The sequence below is a fragment of the Neocloeon triangulifer genome, unplaced genomic scaffold (genome assembly GCF_031216515.1).
Source record: "Neocloeon triangulifer isolate White Clay Creek 2 clone unplaced genomic scaffold, ASM3121651v1 ptg000020l, whole genome shotgun sequence".
Lineage (NCBI taxonomy): Eukaryota > Metazoa > Arthropoda > Insecta > Ephemeroptera > Baetidae > Neocloeon > Neocloeon triangulifer.
Genome location: NW_026775561.1, coordinates 865022 through 889063, shown reverse-complemented (window position 1 = coordinate 889063; position 24042 = coordinate 865022). Strand labels below are relative to the sequence as shown.

The 24042-nt window shown below is 38.3% G+C and overlaps 3 protein-coding genes across 3 annotated transcripts; 1 reads left to right on the top strand and 2 right to left on the bottom strand.

Moving 5' to 3' along the window:
• Positions 1-900: 900 nt before the first annotated feature.
• On the bottom strand, positions 901-3176 carry LOC132203994 (uncharacterized). The gene is made up of 4 exons (XM_059632187.1): positions 3078-3176; positions 2199-2494; positions 2001-2127; positions 901-1524 (listed from the first exon to the last, which is right to left on the bottom strand). The coding sequence occupies exons 1-4, from the start codon at positions 3162-3164 to the stop codon at positions 1012-1014; spliced, it is 1023 nt and encodes a 340-aa protein (XP_059488170.1). The 5' UTR covers positions 3165-3176; the 3' UTR covers positions 901-1011.
• A 674-nt stretch (positions 3177-3850) lies between these two features.
• On the top strand, positions 3851-4562 carry LOC132203973 (uncharacterized). Its single transcript, XM_059632152.1, has 2 exons — positions 3851-4010; positions 4261-4562. Exons 1-2 carry the CDS (start codon positions 3891-3893, stop codon positions 4519-4521), a joined length of 381 nt encoding a protein of 126 aa, XP_059488135.1. The 5' UTR covers positions 3851-3890; the 3' UTR covers positions 4522-4562.
• A 776-nt stretch (positions 4563-5338) lies between these two features.
• Positions 5339-20127, bottom strand: LOC132203981 (atrial natriuretic peptide-converting enzyme-like). Its single transcript, XM_059632167.1, is given in 15 exon segments — positions 5339-10209; positions 11321-11466; positions 11523-11646; positions 11959-12112; positions 12553-12748; positions 13258-13484; positions 13538-13682; positions 14143-14256; positions 14259-14411; positions 14668-14823; positions 15072-15204; positions 17185-17378; positions 17447-17597; positions 18431-18757; positions 19858-20127. Coding segments are annotated over 15 exon segments (2496 nt in total). The 5' UTR covers positions 19957-20127; the 3' UTR covers positions 5339-10032.
• Between the last annotated feature and the right edge of the window lie 3915 nt (positions 20128-24042).

Below are 24042 nucleotides of genomic sequence, written 5' to 3'. Positions count from 1 at the left end.
AGAGACAATTCAAGGGCTGATCTGCCTGGTGGTCCAACTCGTCTGCTGCGTCAAAGCGTTGACAAAAAATAGAGTGGTGAGGCATCCATGATCAACTCGAAGCACTAATGTGTGTCAACCTGCATTGCAACTGCAAGCATATCCCACACACAAAAATCACACGCACAAAGCGAGCCGTTTTATTAATAATTCACTTTAATTCAACACATTTAATCCCAATTCAAATCATTTCCAATTGCACACATTTTTATCATACCAATTGAAAATTCTTCTTTCTAAAACAAGTTCTCATTATTTGGAACAAAAATATCCAATATTATTATAATAAATTTTCTTTTTTCATTGAAATAAATTTTTATTGCAATATATATTTACTTAGGAAAAAACACTTTTATTTTAAGATTTATATGTTGCGGGGCGGAGATTGCGGGACATGATTGTTAAGCCATTGCCGCCTTTTGGGTTCCCTCACAGAGCAATTACTTTTCGCGCCCTGAAGGTGGCACCCTGAACGACAGCTAGCAGCAAGAGGAAGAGGAGGAGGAGACGCTCGCGAGCCACCGGCCGGCAAACATACCCGTGTGTGCGCCACGCGCTTCAATCAAATCTCTCTGTCGTGGCGCTCAGTGGCCGAGTGTCACGACCAGTCACGACAGTATATCATCTCGTGCGTAGGGCTGCTATGCTTAAATCTTGCGTAGTGCGGGATGTGAGCGCTAAAATATATTCATATTTGAATATAGTTCCAAGTTTCTTTTTTTTTCAAATATTTTTGTCAATCAGTTTTTCAAGCCCCAATTTTGAACATCTGCAAAATTGGCTATTCCGTTGTCAACACTTATTTTGACTAAAAAAAAAATTGTTAACAAGGCTTTCATTACATACAAAAACAGCAAGAAATACCCCGAAAAATTTATTTTCTGTTTACTTCAATTTTATAAATGATAACATGATTTTTGCACGAGTCAATTCAACTCTTCTGTAATTCAAAAAATAAAATTGTATAAAATTTCACATGGGATTGCCGCCGTTGTTGTCGAAAACCATGTCTCCAGACTCTCGCACCATCACGCCGTTGTTGTAAAATCGAGTTCTGATGCTGAAGGCAGTCGGTCGTCGAGTGACTCTGAGGTTCCCGTAGGAGATGGTCAGGTTCCAGTCGACGTAACTGTTGGGGTTGCCGTCCAAAAAGCTTCGAATTTCCTGCTCGAGCGCGAACCAACACGATAAACCATCGCCCGCATTTCTGTTGACGAGCCTCGACTGCGGCGCAAAGTTGAAGTCGACGGTGGGGCCGCCGAGGGAGGCGGCCAGCAAGTGGCCACGTTCGTCGCCCACCTCCGCGTTCATGTTGGTCATGCGACGGTTGATCATGGACGGGATGGGTTCGCGTCGAGCTCTGTGGCGCGGCGTGATTCGAGCCCGGATGAAGTAGGTGAGCGGCACGTTGTCTTCCATGTTGGCGACGGGCGGCGCAGGCCACACCAGGTACTCAATGATTGGGTTGTCCACACTTGACACGTGCTGAAAATTAACGCTTTTTTTAATTTTGTAGCATAGGCACACGATTGTTATAAGACCATGTGTCATAACTCTAAACTTTTTTGACATTTTTTTACATTTCAACCCCTTTCTTGGCAAGCGTCAATGGATTTGTTGAAAATTAGCATGTCGGTTCCTTTAGGTGTGTCCCATAACAAAAACAGTTAAAGAGTTTAATAATCCTTAAAGTTGCCTATTTTACAGGGGCTCAAATTTGTTTTTTTTTTATCTTGACAAATTTGTTTTCAAAAATCAAAAATATTTCAGCTCCTGTTAACGATAGGGCTAAAAATTTAATTACTCTATATAATTGTAGGGCGCATATACCATAATACTAAATTTCATGAAAATCGGTGACTTTGCCAACACATGTGTTCTTGGCTAAACAAAAAACTGACAATTTTATAACAAGATGAGGATGATTAAAGCGCAGTTAGATAAATTAAAATTGATCTCACACGAACGCCGCCAGGCAACAGCGCTCTCAAAGTATCGATAACATCTCCAACTCCAAAGTTCCTCATGATCCCTTCCCCAAAACCTCGTTTTTTTCGCTCGTTGCACGTGGGATAACTTCTCATTTTGCTACAAATTAATTAATATCTCGTCATTTTCGTACAATGGTACATGTTTATATTTGTCGCCGCTGCACTTACTCGTGAATCTTGTTCAAGGTGCCCAGGGGGATGGGGTCGGGGGTGCAGTAGTTGTTCTCGCCGGCGTCGCCCGTGAAGCACCAGTTGTAGGCCGAGTCGACTCGAGTGCAAAGGCCAGTGCAGGGTTTTTGCTTTCGGCCTTTTCTCTGCGAAATGGGCAGCTGAACCTTACTTTCACCACTCGGTGTGCAATATCCACCCTTCGAACTGCCCCAGCCTTTCCAGCAATAATAATAACTTGACAGCCAGGCGCACGCTGTAATGCACATTTCTCCGGTGTCTGTGACGTACGCAGTCTGTTGAATGGAAAATTTATGTACAAATAATCTCACCATTTTCACACAATTTATTATTGGCTGCCAAAAACCAGTGGTTTCCAAAAGTTTCATTTTTTTTTATTTGATTACAGCAGAAAAATAGTGTAAAAAATACAATGACATAATGCGCAATGCCAAAATTTCAGAAGATTTTGGTTTTATTTTTTGTTTTCTGTTAAAAAAAAAATTAAAATAATGAAAAAATCTAGAACATATTGGCCACTGTCACGGAAAATATTGTCCGATCCACCCCCCCCCCCCCCACAACTTTCCCATAAGAAACGATGCGATAGACGGGTGGGGCCCCACCCGAGAGCAGACTATTTTCCGCGACAGTAACGATATAAAAATATGTAAAATTTGAAATTTTTTTTTTACAAAAAAAAAATCTACAGCGGCCCTAAATGAAAAATTCCTCTTTTTTTAAATCAATTTTTTTTAATATTTAACTGCCTTACCAAAGTTTCCAGCTTTGTCTGTTACCATCACTGACATGTTTAAGGCAGTTGAAAATTATTTCTAACTCTCTATTAGGTTTTTCAGTCTAGAAGTAATTTTTTACCTGCATTTGGTTGTGTTCATGTTGCACTGAATTCGCCAATAATAGAGCAAGGAGAGCAAGACTGATTGAAGCGCCGCTGCCCGCCATCGTGATCAAATGACGTCTGCCTTTTTTTTTGCAAACGCCCAGTGCTGACTTTGAGATTTGAGAGGTCACCGCGAAGGCTATCAGATAATTGAAACAAAAATTCTATAACTCCATTACTATTTTTGCAGTATTCAATTTACTTCCTTTTTACATTTTGATGTGGCAAAAATCAACCTTAGATTTATAAAATAAATTATTTTTACAAACTTTACAACAATTAAATGTGTACTTTTTGTATACATTTATCATTACAACTAGATGTCTTTTTTCTCAAATTAAAAATCTTTGTATTGATCGAGAAGAATAAATATTAATGACATTCCCATTAAGAAAATACCTTCAAGCTTAGATTGATCGCGAGAAATAAATTTGTACATTGGTTCTTCTGGGATATTTCACCATATCTCAGAAACTGCCTGATTATTTTTGTCCATATTTTCAATAAGATCAATGGAAAAATACTACGAAAAAATCGTTCAAGCTATTTTTCAACACTTTCAATTAAATTGTTAGCAAATATGTGGCTGGCAGAGTGTATTACTATTTTTTTAACAGTGCCAAAGAACTTTGACCTTTTTATTGATAATGCAATATTTGACCTCACGATGTCTGACGTCATGAATGCGAAATTTATCATCCATTTTACGATTATATAGCCACGTTTTTTGCGCATGAATAGGGTCAAAAAGCTCTACACCGATTTTAGTTCTATACTCAACTCTCAAGATGAAAGCTCTGTTGTGGATGATTTTGCCAGTGCTGGCGTTGATTGACAGATCCAGTGGCACCTTTCCCTTTGCAAGTGATGGCAATGACCTCTGTTTCACACCTTGCACCAGGAAACATGTATGTTTTTTTTAAGCAAATTTTTATTTTTATTTTGTCATGATATAAACTTTTCTATCAAAAATTTGTTGCAAATTTAGAAAACATGTGGCAAGGGGTTGTAGTTTTAATGGAAAATAATTTTTTTTAATTATAATACAAAAAAATCATCAATTTAAAAAAAAAAGTGTTAAAAAAAGTATCCCTTGTTTTATGAACTTGTAGTGTTTAATTTTGATAATAAATATATATTCTGTGTGCATGATTTAAGGCTAATGTTCCAACGTGCTTCACATCTCCCGACAGTCCTGTAGAAAGCCCTTGCTCCGAGAAACCAAATTACGTGCCGCTGTACTTCACCGAAATGACTGGCAGCAACGAGATTCCCGTTTGCTACTCGTTGTGCGGAAAATTTGCAAGAACCGACTACGCTTGGTGTTGGGTTGACGAGCACGGAAACTGGGACTACTGCAACCCAGGCATGTGGGACTTTTCAATCCAAGACAATCGAAAGTACATTGCCATGTTGTAAAAAATCCCCCGCAAAATGTTGAAATAAAATTTTTATGTTGAAAAGTATGTGCATTTTTTATTTCACTACTCATAGCTAGGGATGGGCAAAATCATTTTTTAATTCTAAATATGTGGTGAAATAATCGATTTCTTCCTTAAAAATGCGGACATTGGACAATTTCCTTGGCACGCAACGCAAGTGTCTCATTTTCCTCTCGGACTTGCACGAAGTTCACGACTTTTGCGGGGCGACGCTAATTTCCAAAAAAACGCTCGACACTGGTGTAACAGTTTGTCAATTGGGAAGTTTCCCCAAAACGTCCTTTATATCATTAATTTCCATAAAGATTGGAAGGTAAAATTTTTAGCTTCAAACTGTGAAAATCAAATTTCCTTAGAAACAGGCTTGAATAATTTTGCATTAATTAGAACAGTTTAGAATTAAAAAAATTAGCTTTAGTAATTTGAATATGCTGAGTGTTATTTTTAGCCGCGATCAGCTTTCGCGGCACAAAACATACATATACGGACAAATACGGAATTTATTATCACAACATGAACTTTTTTACGCTGGTTTTGTCTCAAATATCTCGCTTCTCCGAACGCAATTCCACGTCAAGGCGATTAGTCACAAGTTGTAATTTAGCATCTAATCTTATTTCAATGTCAGTGTTGGAAGAAAATGCAAATAATTTAATGATTTCTCACGCAGTTTGATTTTTAGATGAAACGATTATTTCAGTTTAAAAAATAAATTGTAAAGATTTGCGTGTAGAAGAAGTGAAATATATTCCTTGATTCGACGAATATAAAAATGAACAAGCGCCTGCAGGAATGTTAGTTATGCATCCCGCCGGTCTTCGAAGTGCTGCGGGTTGCATCGAAATGAAACGAACGTGTTTTGTTTTGGTTTTGTTTTTATTCCACTGAATGTTATGGCTCGACTTTGTTTTTCACTTAGTGTATTTTTATTGTCTGCAGAGTTCGTCTAAACATAGAAAAGCAACCAACATAATAATGTTATTATATGCGGCAATGGCTGCGCGAGTCGCCGTCGCCGTCGCCGCGCGCCTACCCATCAACAACAATCACTTTTTAGTTATGTAACACAGTGTCCAGCAAAATAGATATGTCATCTCGTGCGTAGGGCTGCTATGCTTAAATCTTGCTTAGTGCGGGATGTGAGCGCTAAAATATAGTTCCAAGTTTTTTTTTCACAAGTGAATAATTTTTACACAGCGTCTGTGAGGAGAAAAACCTATCAAGCGAAAAGGGGCAATGAATTGACTTTCCTAACGCAAAGTAAATAGTTTCCACTTTTACTCATCGTTCGATATATTGACTACAGTTTTTGTAAGGTTTCTACACTTACTGCAATTGACATTTAGCTCGCTTTTATTCCTCCTCCGTGCCGAGATTGTAATATTCTTTTTAATGATAAAGAGGAAAATTGCTATAAAAACAACGCGCTTTGAATACAAATTCAGTCACAAACTCTTATTTAAAAACCATCTATAGGGCGGCTCATATATAATTGCATGGCTGCGTCCACGAGACATTTGAGATGATTTTAATTTAAACTTTTGGAATCAAACCGTCATTATGGTTGAAATGTTTAAGGGCCAAAATTTCATGTAAAAATTTTGAACATGCGCTGGATTCAGGACTTTTTTTGATAAAATTTCCTGCTTAGATATGAAATAAGAAAAAAAAGCATTTTCACGTAGTTTCATAACTTTTCGCTGCAAACAACTTTCCCATTGACCTTGACGTCATAGATAGATGTTCAAGGTCACACCTCAATGACCTCAAAATTGTCATAGAGGCTGCCCATCCCATGGATATGAAAGTGCTAAATAAAAAAAAGGAAGCCCAAGTCATAAACAGTAAGAAATTCAATAACATACTAAAAATTTGTGACGTTGAGTTTGAGATATCCTCATTTGAAGCTTTGAAAGTGGTAAAAATTTGCCGTTTTTCTTACGTAAAAATGCTTTCTTTATATTTTAATTTCCAAGCAAGCTTTGCTCATTTTGAAATTTTTTTCAAAAAAGCTCAAAATCCGGCAAATTTTCAAGATTTTTGAATTTTGAAATCTGAATGTCAATCCATACTTATGGGGATTATTTTAAACCGAGAATGGTTTAATTTATTTCAAAATTTTCGTTCAAAATCAATCCCAAACGTTTCCTGGACGCAGCCTGATAAATTTTTGTCTGTGTAAAATTTGAAATGTGTCAACGCCTTTACTCATTTAGCAACAAGAATTGATTACAAGTTACGTGTGTCAGGTATCCAATTTGTCAACGCCGTCCCAAGGTAGGTCTGTAAATGGTCACAATTAAACGAAATAATTTGAATTCCAAACACACACGCACACGTATGAATAGTTATAGAAGCCCTAAAAATTTTGGGGTTTTTCTTGAAAAACGTTCGGTACAAAATCTTACGAGCTACAAATGCGCGCGGATAAAATGTTCTCTGCAATGATGAATGGAGGAGAAGGTCCAGGGTGGCTCAAACAAGAGAGGGGAGGTTTGGATTTTTATCTCTAGAGGCCATCCGCGGACGTTGAGCATTTATTTATATAGTTTTCTAAGTTTTCAGATCGGAGCGAGCCACTCTGCGCTGTCTAAAAACCGGTTAATTTGCTAATTATATATCATAGATATACCTACTGCAGGTGTGATGTGTACACACCATACATTTATAAATATGTACACACTTATAATTGTAGAGTGGATTGTGCTGAGCTAGAGAAAAAGACTCGTGTCTGTGTGTCTGGTCAGAAATATATATGGAAGCGTCTCAGTTGAACCTACGTGCAGGTTGCTTAAGTAATTGAGTATATGGTACGCGAGCGAGATTCATAAAGTTAACAGCTAGTGGACCACATTCAGATTTATACTTTTCTTTTGTAGAGGCCTAAAACACGTGTGTCTGTCAATGAGCAGCTCGCAACTCCCAATAATTGCACCCTAAATCGCGCTCGACCCGCGGCCAAGATCGCACCGCACTTTTTTCCCACCAAAATCATATTCAAAGAGGATGGAACCACCTCAAATCCTCCACAAAACACATATATGGATCATTTTGATGACCTCAAAATTAGGGGTCAACACGTAGAATTTTTAGAAAAGTTACATTGTACATTAAAAAAAGGTTATTTTTAACACGTTGTTTTAGAAAATGAAGTTAATTTATGAACACTTGTAATTATAATTGATTTGTGGAAAGATATTTCACGATGATTGAAACAAATTGTATTTCTCAAATTCAAATATGGCCGACAGAGATAAATTAGGGTTTACTAAAACTGCCGCAAAATTAATTTGGGTTAAATATTTAATTTTTTCGGTGGGAGGTTGGAGGTATTGAGCCAAGCTATCTTTTCTTAACAGTCACCAAGTTCCTAAGTCAAAGGTCACTGACCCTGGTGAAAGGTCAAAATAGAAAGTTTGAGCCCCTTGAAAATAGGCAACCTGAAGAAAAATCAGAGATAGCCAAAATATGCCCTTGTCATTTTGTAAAAAAAGTTCAAATCATCAAAATCTTTGAACAAGGTGTTTTGAAAATAATATTTGCTTTCAAAATAGCGTCACAATGACTGAAAATTTGGTCTATTCCAATGATTTCATTAATGGAAAATGATAATTTAACTCGATTTTGATTACCATATTTGAGTAGAATTGAATAGGATTTTGTGTGCATTCTACTTAAATTTGAAGCTTTTGAAAATTAATTTGTAGGAGGTTCCATCTTCTTTAATCAATGAGTGAATTGACACGGCCAAAGTTACAAATGATATGTGAATTTAGACTGCTTTTGATATGAATTTGGTGCGGTCCGCTGGCGCCGGGTCTCGCCTACCGAGGGAGAATTAAGCACGAGTTGGATATAGTTTAATTATACACACCCTATCGAGAGAGTTAATTGATTGATTTTACAGCCAATACTACGACATTTCACAGCGATATTGATGCGCGCCTTACTATATTAATAATTATTATCGTACTTTTCTCGACAATTCCGCGTCTCGACTAAAATATAATATTATATATTGTCCTGTCTCGACATTCGTGTATCATGTGATTGACCCAAAATCAAAAGTGAGAGAGACGTAAAAGTTGTCACTGGCACACAGATTACAAAAATATGCGTTGACGCTCATTAGAAATATACCCATGCACACACGTATCTGATTTAAAATTTCGACGGAACGCGCGCCAATTCATGGTAAAACTGCTTCGATTTTGCTTGGTGAGAAATACACACGATTAAAGCGATCAACCAAAGCACACTTTTTTCCCCCTCTTTTTAAATAATCCGCTTTAACTTTTGCCCTCTCACTTGCTTAAAAATACGAGTACATTAGCGCGATAAATATAATAATATATGACACGTGTTTGTGCGTAAATCTCGACTTTGAAACATTCATTGAATATATATAATTAGTACACAACTATAGTTATAGTTGATCTCTCGACATGTGTGGGATGAACTGCGGTTATTGAGCACAATAAGGCTTATGTAGTACACAATTTTACATCGACGTCTCCGCAACGAGCGCGGCCAAAATCTTCTTTCAATATTGGACAAATTTCGATTTGGAGTTTATTGCGATTTTGTACTGCGCTAGCTGCGAATTTCTTGTTGATTTTGGCCGTCGCCCCCCGTTCCTAATCTACTACATTTAACTAGTCTGCGTATTGTCTCCGTGTGACCACCAACCGTTCAAAATTATACCTGTCTCTGGAAAAAATACTCATCTTTCTCTCTCAGTGTAAAAATTCGATCTCTCGTCGGGTCTCGTACAAATTGATTAAAACCCTCTCCTCCCCAATAATGTCGTTTTATTTCTGATTTCAAAAGAACCAACACAAAATTTCACGATTTATTTGGAAAAAGGCAAAAAAATTCCAATTCAACCCAATAAACAAGTCCTAGAAATTGAGACTTTTCCCTTAAGATTCTAATGCTTTTGGCGGGAAAGTATGAACATCCGTTTCTTAACCCTTATAAATGAGCATTTGTTGATTGCAATTTCAATTTAGTCGTGGGATTGTGCATTCTTTCAAATTCAAAAATAAAAATCCAAACTGGAGACGCCCTTTAAAACTCTGTCACTCTTGTATTCAATGAAAGAGCAGAGACCCCATCCATAATTTCACGGTGAAAAAGTTTTTCTCTTAAAAATACCATCTCTGTTCTTGGATTTTTTTTTTGTTTTGTTCTCTCAAGTACGAAAACTCTCGCGTAGTGCCATTGTTTGTTTAGTGTTTGTTTTTCTTAGGCCTGAAGCAAAAACGAGACGGTTGGTTGATTTTTTTTTTGGAGAGAGCGGCCCTGCGCGTTGTCTCTCAAAATCTGCCCTTGCAAAAAGGAATAATTGCGTAGTGAAACGAAGGAAGAACGACCTTGCGCGAGATTTGTGCGATGTGAGGGGGTGGGGGTGACGCGCCCGCCGACCAGCGGCAGGGGCGGCGAAAATCAGGGTCTAGGGGCGGCCCCGGTCGCGACCTCGCTGCTGTCAGTCCGAGTAGCGCTGCATCTCCCTCTTGATCCACGGCACAAAGTGGGGCACGTACGCGTACACCCCTGGCAAGCGGGGGTGCGCGCACTTGATGCCCCAGCTCACGATGCCGCCCACGAACCACGCGCCCTCGCGCTTCAGGTCGCGGCACAGCAGCGGACCGCCAGAGTCGCCCTGACACGCAAAAAACAAACGTTCAGTCCCAAAACTACGATTATTCCTGTAAAATTTGTCCCATATTCCAGCAATCACGTGCATTTTCATCATCTTTTGAGACGCTTTTTCAGAGATTTCCCCCACCCGCTACCCTTTGTAGGGGAAAAGTACCTTTGAAGGGTGGCGTATTTTCTATTTTTTGTAGTAATTTTTCTATTCCTTGTACAAACATGAAACCAATGCCAACCAATAGGAAATTTATTTAGCTTTCAAAAAGTTAGCTATTTAACTAAAATTTGACAAAATTTGGCGCCAAAAAGTTCTATTGTTTGGACATAAGTCAATTTTTGCAATTTTTGTATTGTTTTTTTTTTTTATATAGTTTTAGCTCCTGTAGAAATCATTTGACAGAGAAATGATTTGAACAAAACTTGAAGAAAACTTAATTTTGCACAATTTATGTATTTAAAATTTTCATCTAAATCCAAAACGAAAAAAGTTATACAAGCGGAAAGGTTAAAAAATGAGATTTTCTGCTCAACGTTACAATTAGGGGTAACGCCAAAAATTGTCTGATCGAACTATTTAAAAGTTAATGAAATTTGAAAATGAAGAAAAATGGGCTTGACCTCGTTGCAAAAATTGTTTTTATTAAATTTCCCATCTTTAATATTGTTTTCTGATGCTTATGATGCATAAAATGGAAAAATTAATAAAAAATACGCTACATTTTCAAGATACTTTTTTACCTAAGGTAGTGGTAGGGGAAGTCTTAAGACAACCCCATATAAAGATGGTGAAATTTCAGTTTGGCTTCAATTTTTTTACTGGTTCAAACCTTCCTCTTCTGAACTAACTTTGAAACCAAAATATTTAAACAAAAAGAGGAAGAATTTTCATCATTTTTTTTTATTCCTTAACTATCTGAAAAAGGAATACAGAGAAAAAATATTGTCTCAGAAAAAGCAGAAGGAATAAAAATTTTGTCTAAAATTCGTGCGGAAAGGAAATTAGAGATATTGCAGTCCAAATTTAGGTACAAGAGTAATTTTTGGGTTTTACGTTTTACTTTTCTGCTTAAATATAAACGATTTGTTAATTGAAGTTAAGAATTATAAAATTGACCGACCTGGCAAGCGTCTCTGCCTCCCTGTTCGAAGCCGGCGCAAATCATGGTCTCGGTGACGTTGACGTTGTTTTCCTCGAGCCAGGTGTTGCAGACGCGCCTCTCGACGATGGGCACCGACACCTCGTTGATCACCGGCTCGTAATCCACTGCAGTGTTCATTGATATAAATTTAGCAAAATAATATGCAGCAAAAAACGGTTACCGTCGTTGTCCTCGCGCTTGCCCCAGCCGATGACCGTGCACCGCGTGTCCGGCTCCAGTTTGTGGTTTTCGGGCGGCAGACAAACGGGCAGCAGGTGTTCGTGGAAGGTCACGCGCTTTTGCAGCTTTAAACGGAAATTTAAATTTAGTAGGAAACAATTAATAACTAATACAAATATATAAATTAATTTAAAACATTATCATAAGAATTAAACTATATTAAATGCTCAGCACAAATTTAGGTTCTCCCATGTATTTCAAATTATGACATCTCCTTGGAAATTATATCTACAAACCAAGGCTGGAATGTAATGTTAATTTGGCCATTTTTTTAGCTTCAACTCAATATTTAAATTGCATAGGAGGAATTAAAATTATATAAATCTCCACAAATATGCCTTATTTTGATGAACCTATTTGGATCGTATCCGGCGTACCTGGAAGAGGGCGACGTCGTTGTCATGGGTGGTGCCCTTGTTGTGGAACGGGTGCGGAACCACGCGGCGCACTTGGACCCTCTGACTGAACACCGAGTGCGATTGCCGCCGGGTCACGCCCAGCTGGATCGTCCATCCCGAAGGGTCCGATTGACTTTTGGCAAAATGAAAATCAGTTAAATTGTTATAAATTTACCTTGTCTTTGATAGGAGTTGAAAAATAAAACATCTTTTTAAAAAACAAATTTATAAAGACGAAAATTGATTAAATTAACCCTCGAATTTTAATGAAAAATAATTAAATTTAGCTCTCGTAAATGTAATCTTTAAGAATATTCCATTCATACTTTTTATTCACGGATTTGAATGAGGCTAAAACGTTTTGCTGTAATAAAAACACAAAATGCCAAGTAAAATAAATTTAGAATGAATTTAATTACAAATATAATAATTTATAACTATTTGTGCTTTTATTTTAAGCAAATTATTTCAAGAAACAATTGTGCCTTAATTTCAAAGACCTTAATTTGCTTTTCATGGAAACTTTCACTTTTGAGGGTGGAAAGTGTTGGAATTAATAGGAAGTGGACGTACTTTCCGACGCAGTGCGAGGCCGAGAGGACCCACTGGTCCGAGATGAGGACGCCGGCGCAGTAGAAAACGTGTTCGGGTCCGCCGAGGAGGGCGGCGAGGAAGGGCCAGTCGCCCGGCGCCGACTCGGTGCCGCCGACGATGCGCTTCGAGTTCCTGCTGTTGCTCGGCCGCTCAGCCAACCGACGCCGACCGCACGCTGCAATTTTCATTAATTACAAAGAATATATCAAATTATGAAGTTGATTTCATTGAAAGAGTTTGAATGTAACAATTTATTAAAAAATTTAATTAGCTAATTAACAGAAAATTTAGCTTTTAAACACATAGAATGTGATTTTCAACAGGAAATTAGAAGAAATGCAAAATTTATCATGTAAAGATGCAAAAAATGTTTTAATTTAGAGACAAATAATAATGTGTTTATTAATGATTCTAATTAAATTTGAATTATCCATAAAATTTGTTCTTGAACCAAATAAACTTTCATTTAACAAAATTGAAACCAAATTTCCAACTTCTTTTCCTATAGAAATTGAAAAGAGAACTGAAATAAGGCCAAATTTTATTCCATTTTTTTAACCTTTATAATTTCAAAATCGATTAGTTCTTGCAGGAGTAATTTCAAATTGCCCATTCATATTAAAAAATTATTCTTTTTAAAGATTTTCAAAGATCGCTAATGTTAAAATTAAAAATTGAAAATACCGTAGTCCTTGCAGGAGAGCTCGACGGTGGGAAAGTTGTGTCCGGGGCAGGACCGGACGTCCTGCAGCAGCTGGCTCTGCAGCAGCAAACTGCCGGCGGTGCGCGGCTCTTCGTGGCTGGTCCAGCCGAGGCCGATCACGGGCAGCGGCGGCACCGCCTTGTTGAACGCCAGCTTGGGCGCCTTGGCCTGCTCCAGCACCATCAGCGGCCGGCTGTGGTTCGACTCGCTGAACCACAAGTTGTTTTTTTTTTAAATGAAAAAATTAAATTTTTAGAAAACCTGTAGCCGAGGAGGCGGCACACCTGCGTGGGGCTGATGGCCTGGTCCCACCGCGTCACGCACGCCTGTTGCCACGCCGCACGCTGAGGGTGGTAAACCTCCAGCATCCCGTGCGCCTCGTCACCCATCCGCTTGCTCAGCCGCACTGCAAAATCACACAAATTTAAAATCTTAAAATCAATCCGTTTTGACAGAAGTTTGGGAAATAATCTAATTATTTGAGCAATTTTAATTTGACATTAAAATTTTTAAAATTTATTTATAGAATTTCATTAATTTTGGTTATTCCCTACATGAATTTCTTAATTGAAAATCTCTAGAAATGGCGAATCTTTTGGCTACCTCGCAATTTTTGTCCCAGGTTGCCTATTTTCAAGGGGCACAAAACTTTATATTTTGACCTTTTGCCAAAAGGTCAATGACCTTTGACCTAGAAACTTGGTGACCATTTAGAAAAGATACCTTGGTTGATTATTTTGAACTTAACACCAAGAAAATGAAAAAATCTTTACTCAAATTAATTTGGCAGCACTTTTAGTTTATCAAGCTCTGGTAGCCATATTGGAATTTGGCCAGTAAAACGTTTTTGGAGAATTGAAACTTACAGCAATTGCGCTCGTCCTGGCCGTAGGGGCAGTCTGAAATTCCGTCGCACATGTGGCTGTTCTTGATGCACTTTCTCCTGCCGCAGTGGATCATTCCTGAGGACAAAACGTTGAAATTTTCAAATTTACATTTGATCCTTTCTTTGTACCTTCAGGACACCCTTTGCACTTGAGCTCGTCGGTCTGGTCCTCGCAGTCGATGTGTCCGTCGCACCGCCAATCACTCGGAATGCAACGCGTCCGGTCGCACTGAAATCCGTCCTTGCATTCTGCAAACGCAAGTAAATTTTATAATTGGCTAAAATTCCAGGAATGAATAATACCGAGTGAAGAAATGTGAAAGTAAAAACATTTTAGACTAGAATTTGTCCTTTTTTGTTAAATAAAAAGAAAATCATGGTAATCCAAAGAGAAAGAAATTAATGAAATGTCTAAAATGACTTTTTGATAAAAAAAAAAAAAAAATGGATTATTTCAAGGAAAAACTTTCATTTTCAGCAAATGTTTAGTTTGTTTTTATAATACCTGGTTTTTTTGCCCTGGAAACGACGTCCATGACCTCCTTCTTGCCGACGCACACCTCGGGGTCGTTCGAGTTGGGCAGCATTTTGCATTTGCTGAGTTCGTCGGGGAACTTGAGCGCGAACACGTCCACGAAGAATTTGCATCTCTTCCAAGTTTCTGGGGAAAAAACGAGAGAGAGAGCAAAGTTGGAGCGGGCAGAGCAAAAAGCCACTTTGATGTCAAAGCATTCATTGTTGGTCGACAAATGAACTGTTCTTGTTTGTCTTGTTGCAGCCCTTTGACGGGGGTGAAGCCGCCGAGGGCGCAAAACTGCTTTTTGTCGCCAAACAACGTCTCATTTATTTATTTCTCCTCTCGAGACAAAGAGAAACAAAAGAAAGAAAAAAAGAAAGAGGTTCACAAACCTTCGCACAGGTTCTTGCAGGGGGGAACGGTGTTTCCGTCCGACCTGCACTTGGGCACGAACAGGGTGCACAGAAAAAGGGCCGCCAACTCGTAGCACCGCACGTCCACCAGGGCGTCGTAAACTTCCAGTTCCTGCCACAGTAATTATCCACATTTCATTATAATGACAATTTTTCCAGTTAAAAGTTCCCAAATATTGTATTTTTCCACTAAATTTTGATTCCATTTTCTTTGAAATTCATTTTATTTGGTTTAATTCTCAATTTCTGATGAACATTGCTATTTTCAATAAACAAAGACCAACCAATATAGATTAATACTCTTTTTTTTTTCAAATCTCTAAAAATTTTAATTGAATATAATTTAACCTTCTCAATATGATTCTAGTGTGATGAAAAATGATCTCATTTTATAAGACATTCTTTTCATTTCTATTTTTCATTTTTATGAAGGTGGTTGGCCTTGGTAGGAAAAGTGACAATGAATTTTCTAGAAGAATTAGTTTTATAAACACTTTTTTTAAGAGAATACAATATTTATAAATTTTCCAAGGAAAAAGAAAGTTAATTAGTGAAAATAGTTTTCGTTTGGACTTGCTTTTTCCCCGTTGCAAAATTGACAAACACTTTGGTGGGTCGGAACGTCGGAACATACGTGTTTTTGATTAAACGGAAAGTTTCGTGTGGCGGCTTAAGTCAGGATCGGGCGGCATAATATGCTGTGCGAAGCGAAAGACAAACAGCTAGGGGATGTGGCAGCCGAACCATCGCAACTTTGCCGAGGGACGGATCGATTGCAGGCAATAATTCACAACAAAATTCCTCTCTCCAGAGAGAGAGAGAGAGATCCGCAATCGCCCCCAGTCTTTCCGTGTTTGCTCTTCCTCGAATCGCACCAAAATCGAGTCTCCGATTGGTTTTCTTTGGAACAATTAACGATTCTTTGAACACAAGCCAAACTTAATCTTTACTTCAGTCAACAAAGCATACCTCTCCACAAATAATGTTCGCGTTTCAGCCAAATCGCTTCCGAACTTGATCGCGAATAGTTTTGAAGCAAAATTAATCAGATTGAAAAAGGAGTTATGCAACCCAAATGCGTACATGTCAGGCAGGTTGCCTACATCTGGAAAATTGGAGGAAAATTCATTCAATGAGTCAAATTCTTTCTGTTTCCAAGTTGAAGCTATCAATGTGAGATTTATCTCAATTTTAAGGCAAGTTCCCTGAATTTCTATTGAAAAAGATTCAAAATTGCTAATTTTATGGGACATTTTAGGAAATTAAAAAAAAATCTCGGCTTGTAGTAATTGTAGAACAATTATATGGGTATGGCTGAACTTGTCTCTGAAATTTCTACAACTTTTCTGCGGAATGCAAAATTGGAAGTCAAAGGTCAAGGTCATTTTCAATGATTTTCAACCTCAAATTTGAAAATCGTCAACAATTTCAAATCAATTTTGAGATAGCCAAACGATTTCTCGTGAATTTTTCGTAACACATTTATGTAAAAACTACGACGAGGCTACTTTTTCAAATGTAAAACGACTCAAAATGATAAAAAAAAATTACATAGAGTCAATATTAAAATCGCCTTTTACTTCCTCCATGATGATTTAGGGTAAAAAATTGTTATGAGCAAAGATGATTCCTACGTCAAGACCAATCGAATGGTGTTTATAACAATGACCTTTGGTGACCTTCAGGTCTAAGGTCACCCGGGTCGGTGACCTGAGATCACCCAATCCAACCTGACCTAGATGTGTGACACATATTTGAAAATTTCTCGTTGAGAGGATAATTTTAATCTCCAATTTTTGGTCTCTGCCTCTACTAAAAAACGGATATTTGTATTTTTCGTTCAATTAATTTAATTGTAAAATATTAATAATAATTAAATTTCACTGAAAGTATTTCCTTCTAAAAATTCATATATCTACGATTTTTCATCCAATTCAGACTCATTTTAATTCCAAATTTTATATTTGAAAAAATTATAGCTTTTGGAAAAAATGGAAATAGTCGAGTTTATTCCAAAATTGAATTTGAACGTTATTAGAAAAAAAAAACACATTTTACGTATGAGAAATATTTAAATGCAATTTATACTGACCGAGGTTGCGTCGCGTTGCGAGACCTGTCCGAAGTAGTTGGGGAAGCTGGTGTAGTTGTAGGGCACCCTGTGTTTGAGGCAGAGGGGGGCGATGACGGGCAGGCACTGGCCAGGGTTCGGGTTGTCGTCCTTGGGCATGATGGCGATCGTGGTGGTCACCGTGCGGTTGATGTACCGGATCTGCGGCGCCAATTCTGGAAACGTAGACCAAAAAAATTAGGCAAAATTTATGAAACGAAAAGGCCGGGGAAGTTTTTTTCACCTTTCTGCTGGCTGCGCAGGTAGACGGCCAGGGCGATGCCGATGGCGATCAGCACCACCACGTTCACCACCAGCTGGATTATCCGGAAACGCACGTTGTCCTTGGTGGAGAGGCAGCGCTTGGCCGACGGACGACGCATGTCCCGCAAGATCTGACAAAAAATGAAAAAAAAATTCAAAATAAAAAAATTTGAATGAATTCAGTTATTTTCAAACAAGAGATGATAAAATTAGTGACAACCTCCATCGTCCCTTGAATTTTTTAATAGAATAAAAAGTAAAAAGAATTGAAAGAAGTTTGGCTCATTCAAGAATGTCATTTTGGGTGAGAATTAAAATTGAACAATTCTCAATTATAAAAAAGAAATCGTTAATAGCATTCAAATAGTTTAAAAACCTTGGCTAACTGAAAATAACGTGTTCAAATTGAATCTCTGAGTGATTAAAAAATAACTTTTTGAACGAAACTTTCAAGCTTTTTATATGTTAGCACTAAAGTCAAACAAATTCCAAAGGTCAAATAATTTTTCAGCAACGGAATAGTCTTTTTGTAAATCTTGTAATAATTTTTGAAGCATGAATGATTTCAAATTATTCTTTAATATTTACATTTTTATAAAAAAATGTTTCATTTAAATAAAAGGTTATATGCTAATTTAACATAATATGAATTCAAAAATAAATGATTATAAATAATAATAATAATGATTATTTCTATCATAACATCAACAAATGAAACAATTGTTGAGCTGTAATTATATAAGTTTTAAAAAAAGAATAATTTGAATTTACTATTAAAAAATTAACTATTAATCATTCAAGTTTATGTATTTATTTCTTATTAAATGATTTAACTATATTTTTTAGATTTAAATAAATAAAGTCAAATTTTAGTAAAAAAAAGCATGTTTTTGGTTAAAATGGTTTTGAATTTTTGAAAAAATTGAATTGAATTTTATTTTTCAAAGTATAAAAAATTAGTTACCCTGTGGTGGAGAGAGAGGTTGGAGCCGGTGATTTTGACGACGGCCTGCAGACTGGCTGGCGTGGCGGCGCCGTTGATGTCGGCGGCGAGGCCGGCGACCTTGGCGGCGCCGAGGAGGGCGACGGTGCCGACGACGTCCTTGCCGGCGTCGACCTGTTTGGGCGGCTTGCGGGCGACGGGCGTCGGCGGCAGCAGCGGCGCCTCCATGCTTTTGTAACTGGGCGACGAGTTCTGGCTGTAGCTGTCGCAACTCGACACCGTCGAGTCCTGCGTCCGCAGCGGCGGCGGCGGCGGCACCCGCGGCGGCACCGGCGGCGGCCGCCGGCTCTGCAAAATCACACCATTTTTCCACATTTTACAATTTTCTTCGGAAAAAGTCTGATTTTTCCAAATTTAAATGATGAAAGTTTGTTTTTACGAAGAAATTCCTGCAAAATGTGTTCATCAAAATGAAATGTAGTGATTTTTTTACGTAATTTATAATTTTAAATTAAGCAAGCTTTTTATCAAAGTCATAAAACATTATTTTTCAGAAGAGATTTTATTAAAAAACATAGTATTTTGAAATTGATTTAAGTTTTGTAAGCAATTTTTTTTACTAAGATATCGTTCAAAATCAACAAAATTGAAGCATTAGATTATAAAATGGGTGGGTTTAAATAAAAATAAATAAATAATAATAATAATAATAATAATCAAAATAAAGAAATAACAAATTTCGTGAAAATACAGAAATTTAAACACGTTGGAAATTCATTGATAAAGATAATTTTTGAGCCACACTCAAAATTGATGATTTTACTTGACAATGAACTGAGCAAAGTCTGTCATGTGATTTGCTGCGCATTTTTCTCTCTAAATTTAGCCTCGGGCCCGAAATAGGTAGACGCGGCCAAGAGAAAGAAAATCTAGCCGTTTCCAATTACTTGTTTTCGTTCAGGAACATGCACAAGAGACTCCTCCGCGTCAAAACAAACAAAAGGCCCGCGACTTAATTGTAGGAAAGGCAGGGCAGCCTGTTGGAAACGTCAAAACCAGGTCGTGGGCAAGAAAAACAAACAAATTTAAAATGTTATTGGAAAAAAATTTAACTTTTGAAAAAAAAATTAAAAGAAAAGTTTCATAATCAGATAAGAAACCTTTTTGCAATGTTCTGTAAAGAGAACCAAATTCGTTTTGAATTATAAATAAACCAATTTTAAATTTGGAAAAACACAGTATATCAAAAAAAATGTAGTATAAAGAACTGAATATATTAATTAAAACATTAAACTTGTTAAAATTTCTGATTTCCCAATGAAAAGTAAATATCCCTGATTTAAATTGAAGCCACGCGTTTTACGCCAGAATAACAAGATATTGAAAATTAAGCTCAGCATTTTTGATTGACTAAAAAAATTAAACTTTTCATGTAAAAAAAAACTTACCAAGCAATCGATGGCCTGCTGGATCTGCTGCTGGTGTTGGCGGGCGACGTGGGGCGGCGGCGGGGGCGGCAGGACGGGGGCCGGGGGCAGGATGTCCATGAAGGCCCAGTTCTCGTCGACGGTGGGCGTGGAGGCGGCCGGCGGCGCCACCTTGACGTTCACATCGCGGTGCAGTTTCCGCCGCAGGTGCAGCGGCAACGGCGGGATGCTGATCGGCGGGGGCGGGTGCGAGGGCGGGGAGGTCGACTCGGGGGACGCCACGGTGCAGCTTTGTCACCAATCGCCCGCAAACTCAAAACGGCTGCACCCGAAAACAAACGCACAAAATCCACTTTAATTTTTTACAGTGAAACATCATTTTTTTAAAAAAAAAAAAAAAAATTTCCACTTTCAAATTACAAATTCATACTTTTCCTAATCCATATTTCTTAAACTAAACTACAGGCATAATTTTAAAATTTCCAAATCAAAAAAGAAAAAATATGCGAAACATGCATTGTTAAATTATGTTCAAATATTTTCTTTTTTTTAAATTCAATCCTTTTTTAAACAGAAAATGAAGTTTAAATCAAATTTCCTTGGTTTATTTTGTTGCTTGACATTTATTGAATAATTTAAATTAATTAATATCCTTTCGTGCCTTCAAATATTTTAAAAGTTGTTCCAAATTATTATATAAATTGTTCAAAAGTATCAAAATTGTAGAATTTGAATTTAAAATTATGTATTAAGAATTTACAAAATAAAATAAAGAAAATAATTTACACACTTTTTTTAATTTTGAAGCACGTCATTAATCTCAGAAGCTCACGAGTGCTCATGAGTACGTTTTTGCCAAAAATTCAATCAGTTTCTTATTATTTATACCAAGTCGGACTTATTTTGTGCAAATTTTTTAATCTTTATTTTTTAAGTGCATCAATTCATCATTCAAAACAAAGTTAAGATAAAAAACATTTTTAATTAGGTTCCTAGATTAACTAAAATACTTAGGCCCCAATTTTATTCCCAGGGATGAATGATTTTCCTGCGACTTTCAAAAGAAAATTGAAGCTTTTAAACAAATTAAAAGGGGAATTGATTTGAAATTCGGCTGCGAGCGAAATCTCATTTTGTTATTTGAATGGTTTAATCTTCGTCGGGGGGAGAGTAAGAGAGGCAGCGAAGGTAATATTGCTTGCAAAATGAATTATCGATTCGCAGCCGCCGCCGCCGCCGCGTCTGATGGTGCAATCTTGAGCCCCTGTGGCTGCGACTAGGCAAGAGCGCGCGGCCCCTCTGCTTTCTCTCTCTCATCTCACCTGCGCGCCACTCGAATTTCCTAATTGCGGCGGCGGCGGCGGCGGCGAAAAAACGGCAAAACTCGCGAGCAGGAAAAACAAACGTGTGCGCATAAGTAGCTTACGTTTCAGAGCAAGAGAAATAAAGCTGCAAAAGTATCTCTCTCGACTTGCAAAAACCCGCTTTGGCAGACAAAGGGCCTCGCTCGGGCAGTGTCTTAGTCTGCACTCGCATTTTTTGCGCCCACGCTCCTTTTGTGCGATTGCAATCGCAGCGTTTTAAGTATTCCCTTCTTGAAAAGGCCAAGTGCTTGTTCCAAAGAAAGGTACACACAATTTCCCTTCTTTTTTTCCTTTTGAACGCTCCGGAAAATATATAAAAGCAATTCTTTGTCCACTTTTTGCCAACGCAATTAAACCGACAAAACGCCGTTTGTTCGGTTTTTGTTGCTCCGAATTAGGAGGGGGTGGCGGGGGGTCGACGGACGGCCCAGACTCGAAATTTGGCACCTTTCCCGCCAAAGTGATCGATGGGGATGCGGCGGGATCGATGGGGTGGGGGCGCCGGCCTTGGCATCCAGTGACGTCACCGCCTCGTTACTCGCGCCCCAAGGCATCGGCGTCGATACCCGCCGCCCCCGGCCGCTCGCTCACTAGGCCCCCGTCCTTGAACTCTGCTGCGTCACCCAAAAACGACTCAAACGAACCACCCAATCAAAAATTATCACCATTTCCCAAATCATCCTTCAAAAAAGCACCTTTTTCAGTATTTGTTTTCTGGAGAACGGAAAAAGTGGTCATTCTGAAAATTTCAGGTCAGATGTAAAATTTCACGGGCTGCGTTTTTTTCTATATAACTGAAAACATCCAAGAAGGCTGTCACCGTCAAAATTCAAATTTTATTGAAATATTTCCGATTCAGCCTTCAACTTTTTATATCAGAAGCAAATTTCTTTAGTGTAAAAAGTTACGCCAGGAAAAGTTTTTGATTATTCTTGTAGCTTGAACCCCGTTCCAAAGATAGAAATTAAAAAAAAATCATTTATTGAGCCTCAAAATTTTGGCACTCCTTATCTGAGGTCTCAAAATATTCATTTTGACATCATGTTTAAATAAGTTTTAAGGTAATTTTTGTGTCCCATTCAGAAATGTTCATATTTGTGAGAGGAAAAACAGAAAAATCATTTTTTGATTCAGGACCTTTTCTATTATGCCTCATTTCTGACAGATTCCAAAGATATCTCGACAGACAACTATTTTTGGAGCGACAGAGATATTGAATTCCAGCAGAGAAGCCATAATTTGAGAGACACTTCCGCTTTCGTGGAACTTTTGTCAAACACTTTATGTATAATTCCGGATTTGAAGGTTTTAGAGCAGATTGGCGCGATAATTTGCAAAAACAACTGATGGCGGATTCTTGTTGATTCTTTAGTGGGTTTTTGCGCGAGAAATCGCGGCGGCGGCGGCGGCAAAGAGAACAAAGAAAAAGCTAAGAGAGAAACAAGTGGGCAATCAAGCGAGCAGAGACGCCGAGGCAAATAAAAGCAGTTTGCGATTCGGTTAATGTCTCGGGACTGGCGCGCGCCGTTGCATAGCAACGAGGCGGGCGCCGGCTTAGGGCAGGTGCACCCTAGCTCGATCTGCGGTCCTGCCTCACACCTCAAGGGCGCAAACACCCCCACCCACCCCCACCCCCTGGCGGCGGCGTCCTGCACAAACACACACGCACCAAAACCGAATTCCCGCACTCGCCCAACACGTCTTCACTTGCCGTTTTGCTGCCCCCCCCTCCACTTTCTTCCCTCCCCTCCTGCACCTCTCGGGCGCAAAACATTTTGCCAACAAAACCTCAGCCATCTTTTTTCCCGCCCCATTAATTTCAACTACCCCTCCCAGCTTGCCCTCTCGCACCGCCGCGCCGATTATCGAATAAAATGTGCAAACAATTTGCACATCTGCTTTCCTTTCAAAACTGTAACAATCTCCCTTTAAACACCCCCTCCCGTCAACCCTTTTTATCGTTTCATCAAATTTAACGCATAATTTTGAGCGACGCTAATCAATAATCTACTGAAAAGTCACACCTGATTATCACCAAAATCAACCAAAATTCTGTTGATTAATCGTTTTGCCAATTTAACTCAAGCGAACGACGACTGGTGGCGCCACTTTTGAAAAACGTAGGCAGCGCCGCCAGTCGCCTTTTGCATAAATTAATTTAAATTAATGCCCGATTGACTTTCCCCAACCTTTGCTTTTAAACTTCAGGCAATTTTGAGCCAAAATTTTTAAATTTATCCTCAAAATTTTGCTTTCGTCTGATTACGATTTAAAATATTAACGATCTTTAAACGCAATAACAAAAGCGAAAAGTTCCAATTCGGGGTAAAATCAAATCTGGCCAATGTTCTAATAATAATTTTCTGCTCTAGATTTATTTTTTTTATCATGCAAATTCAAAAACTTCCGAATAGATGAAAATTCCTACGAATACATATTATATAAATGAAAGTATTTTACATTTCGTCAATTTTATTAAAGACAACAATTGTTGGCGGCATTGTTGCTGCAGCTGCACCTCTCCCTCCGCCTCTCCATCTCTTGCACTCCGTCGACGGGGCTCTTTCTTTCTCTCTCTCGTGAAGAATAAAAGTGCGTGGCATGCAAAACAATTTTGCGGAAACTTGGGGTGTCGCGAATAATGAAAGCGGCGTCGCAAAATGTGCAAAGTAGGCAACCTGCCAGGCGCCACGGTCGGGCGGATTGCCTACCCTCTTCCCCTTGACATTTTGGCAATTTCACTCGCCACAGGAATTTATTTATTGTTATTTATATTCCTCTCGCAAGGCGAATGTTTCGACAAATTAATGATTTATCGGGAAAGTGTGCGAGGAACAAAAAA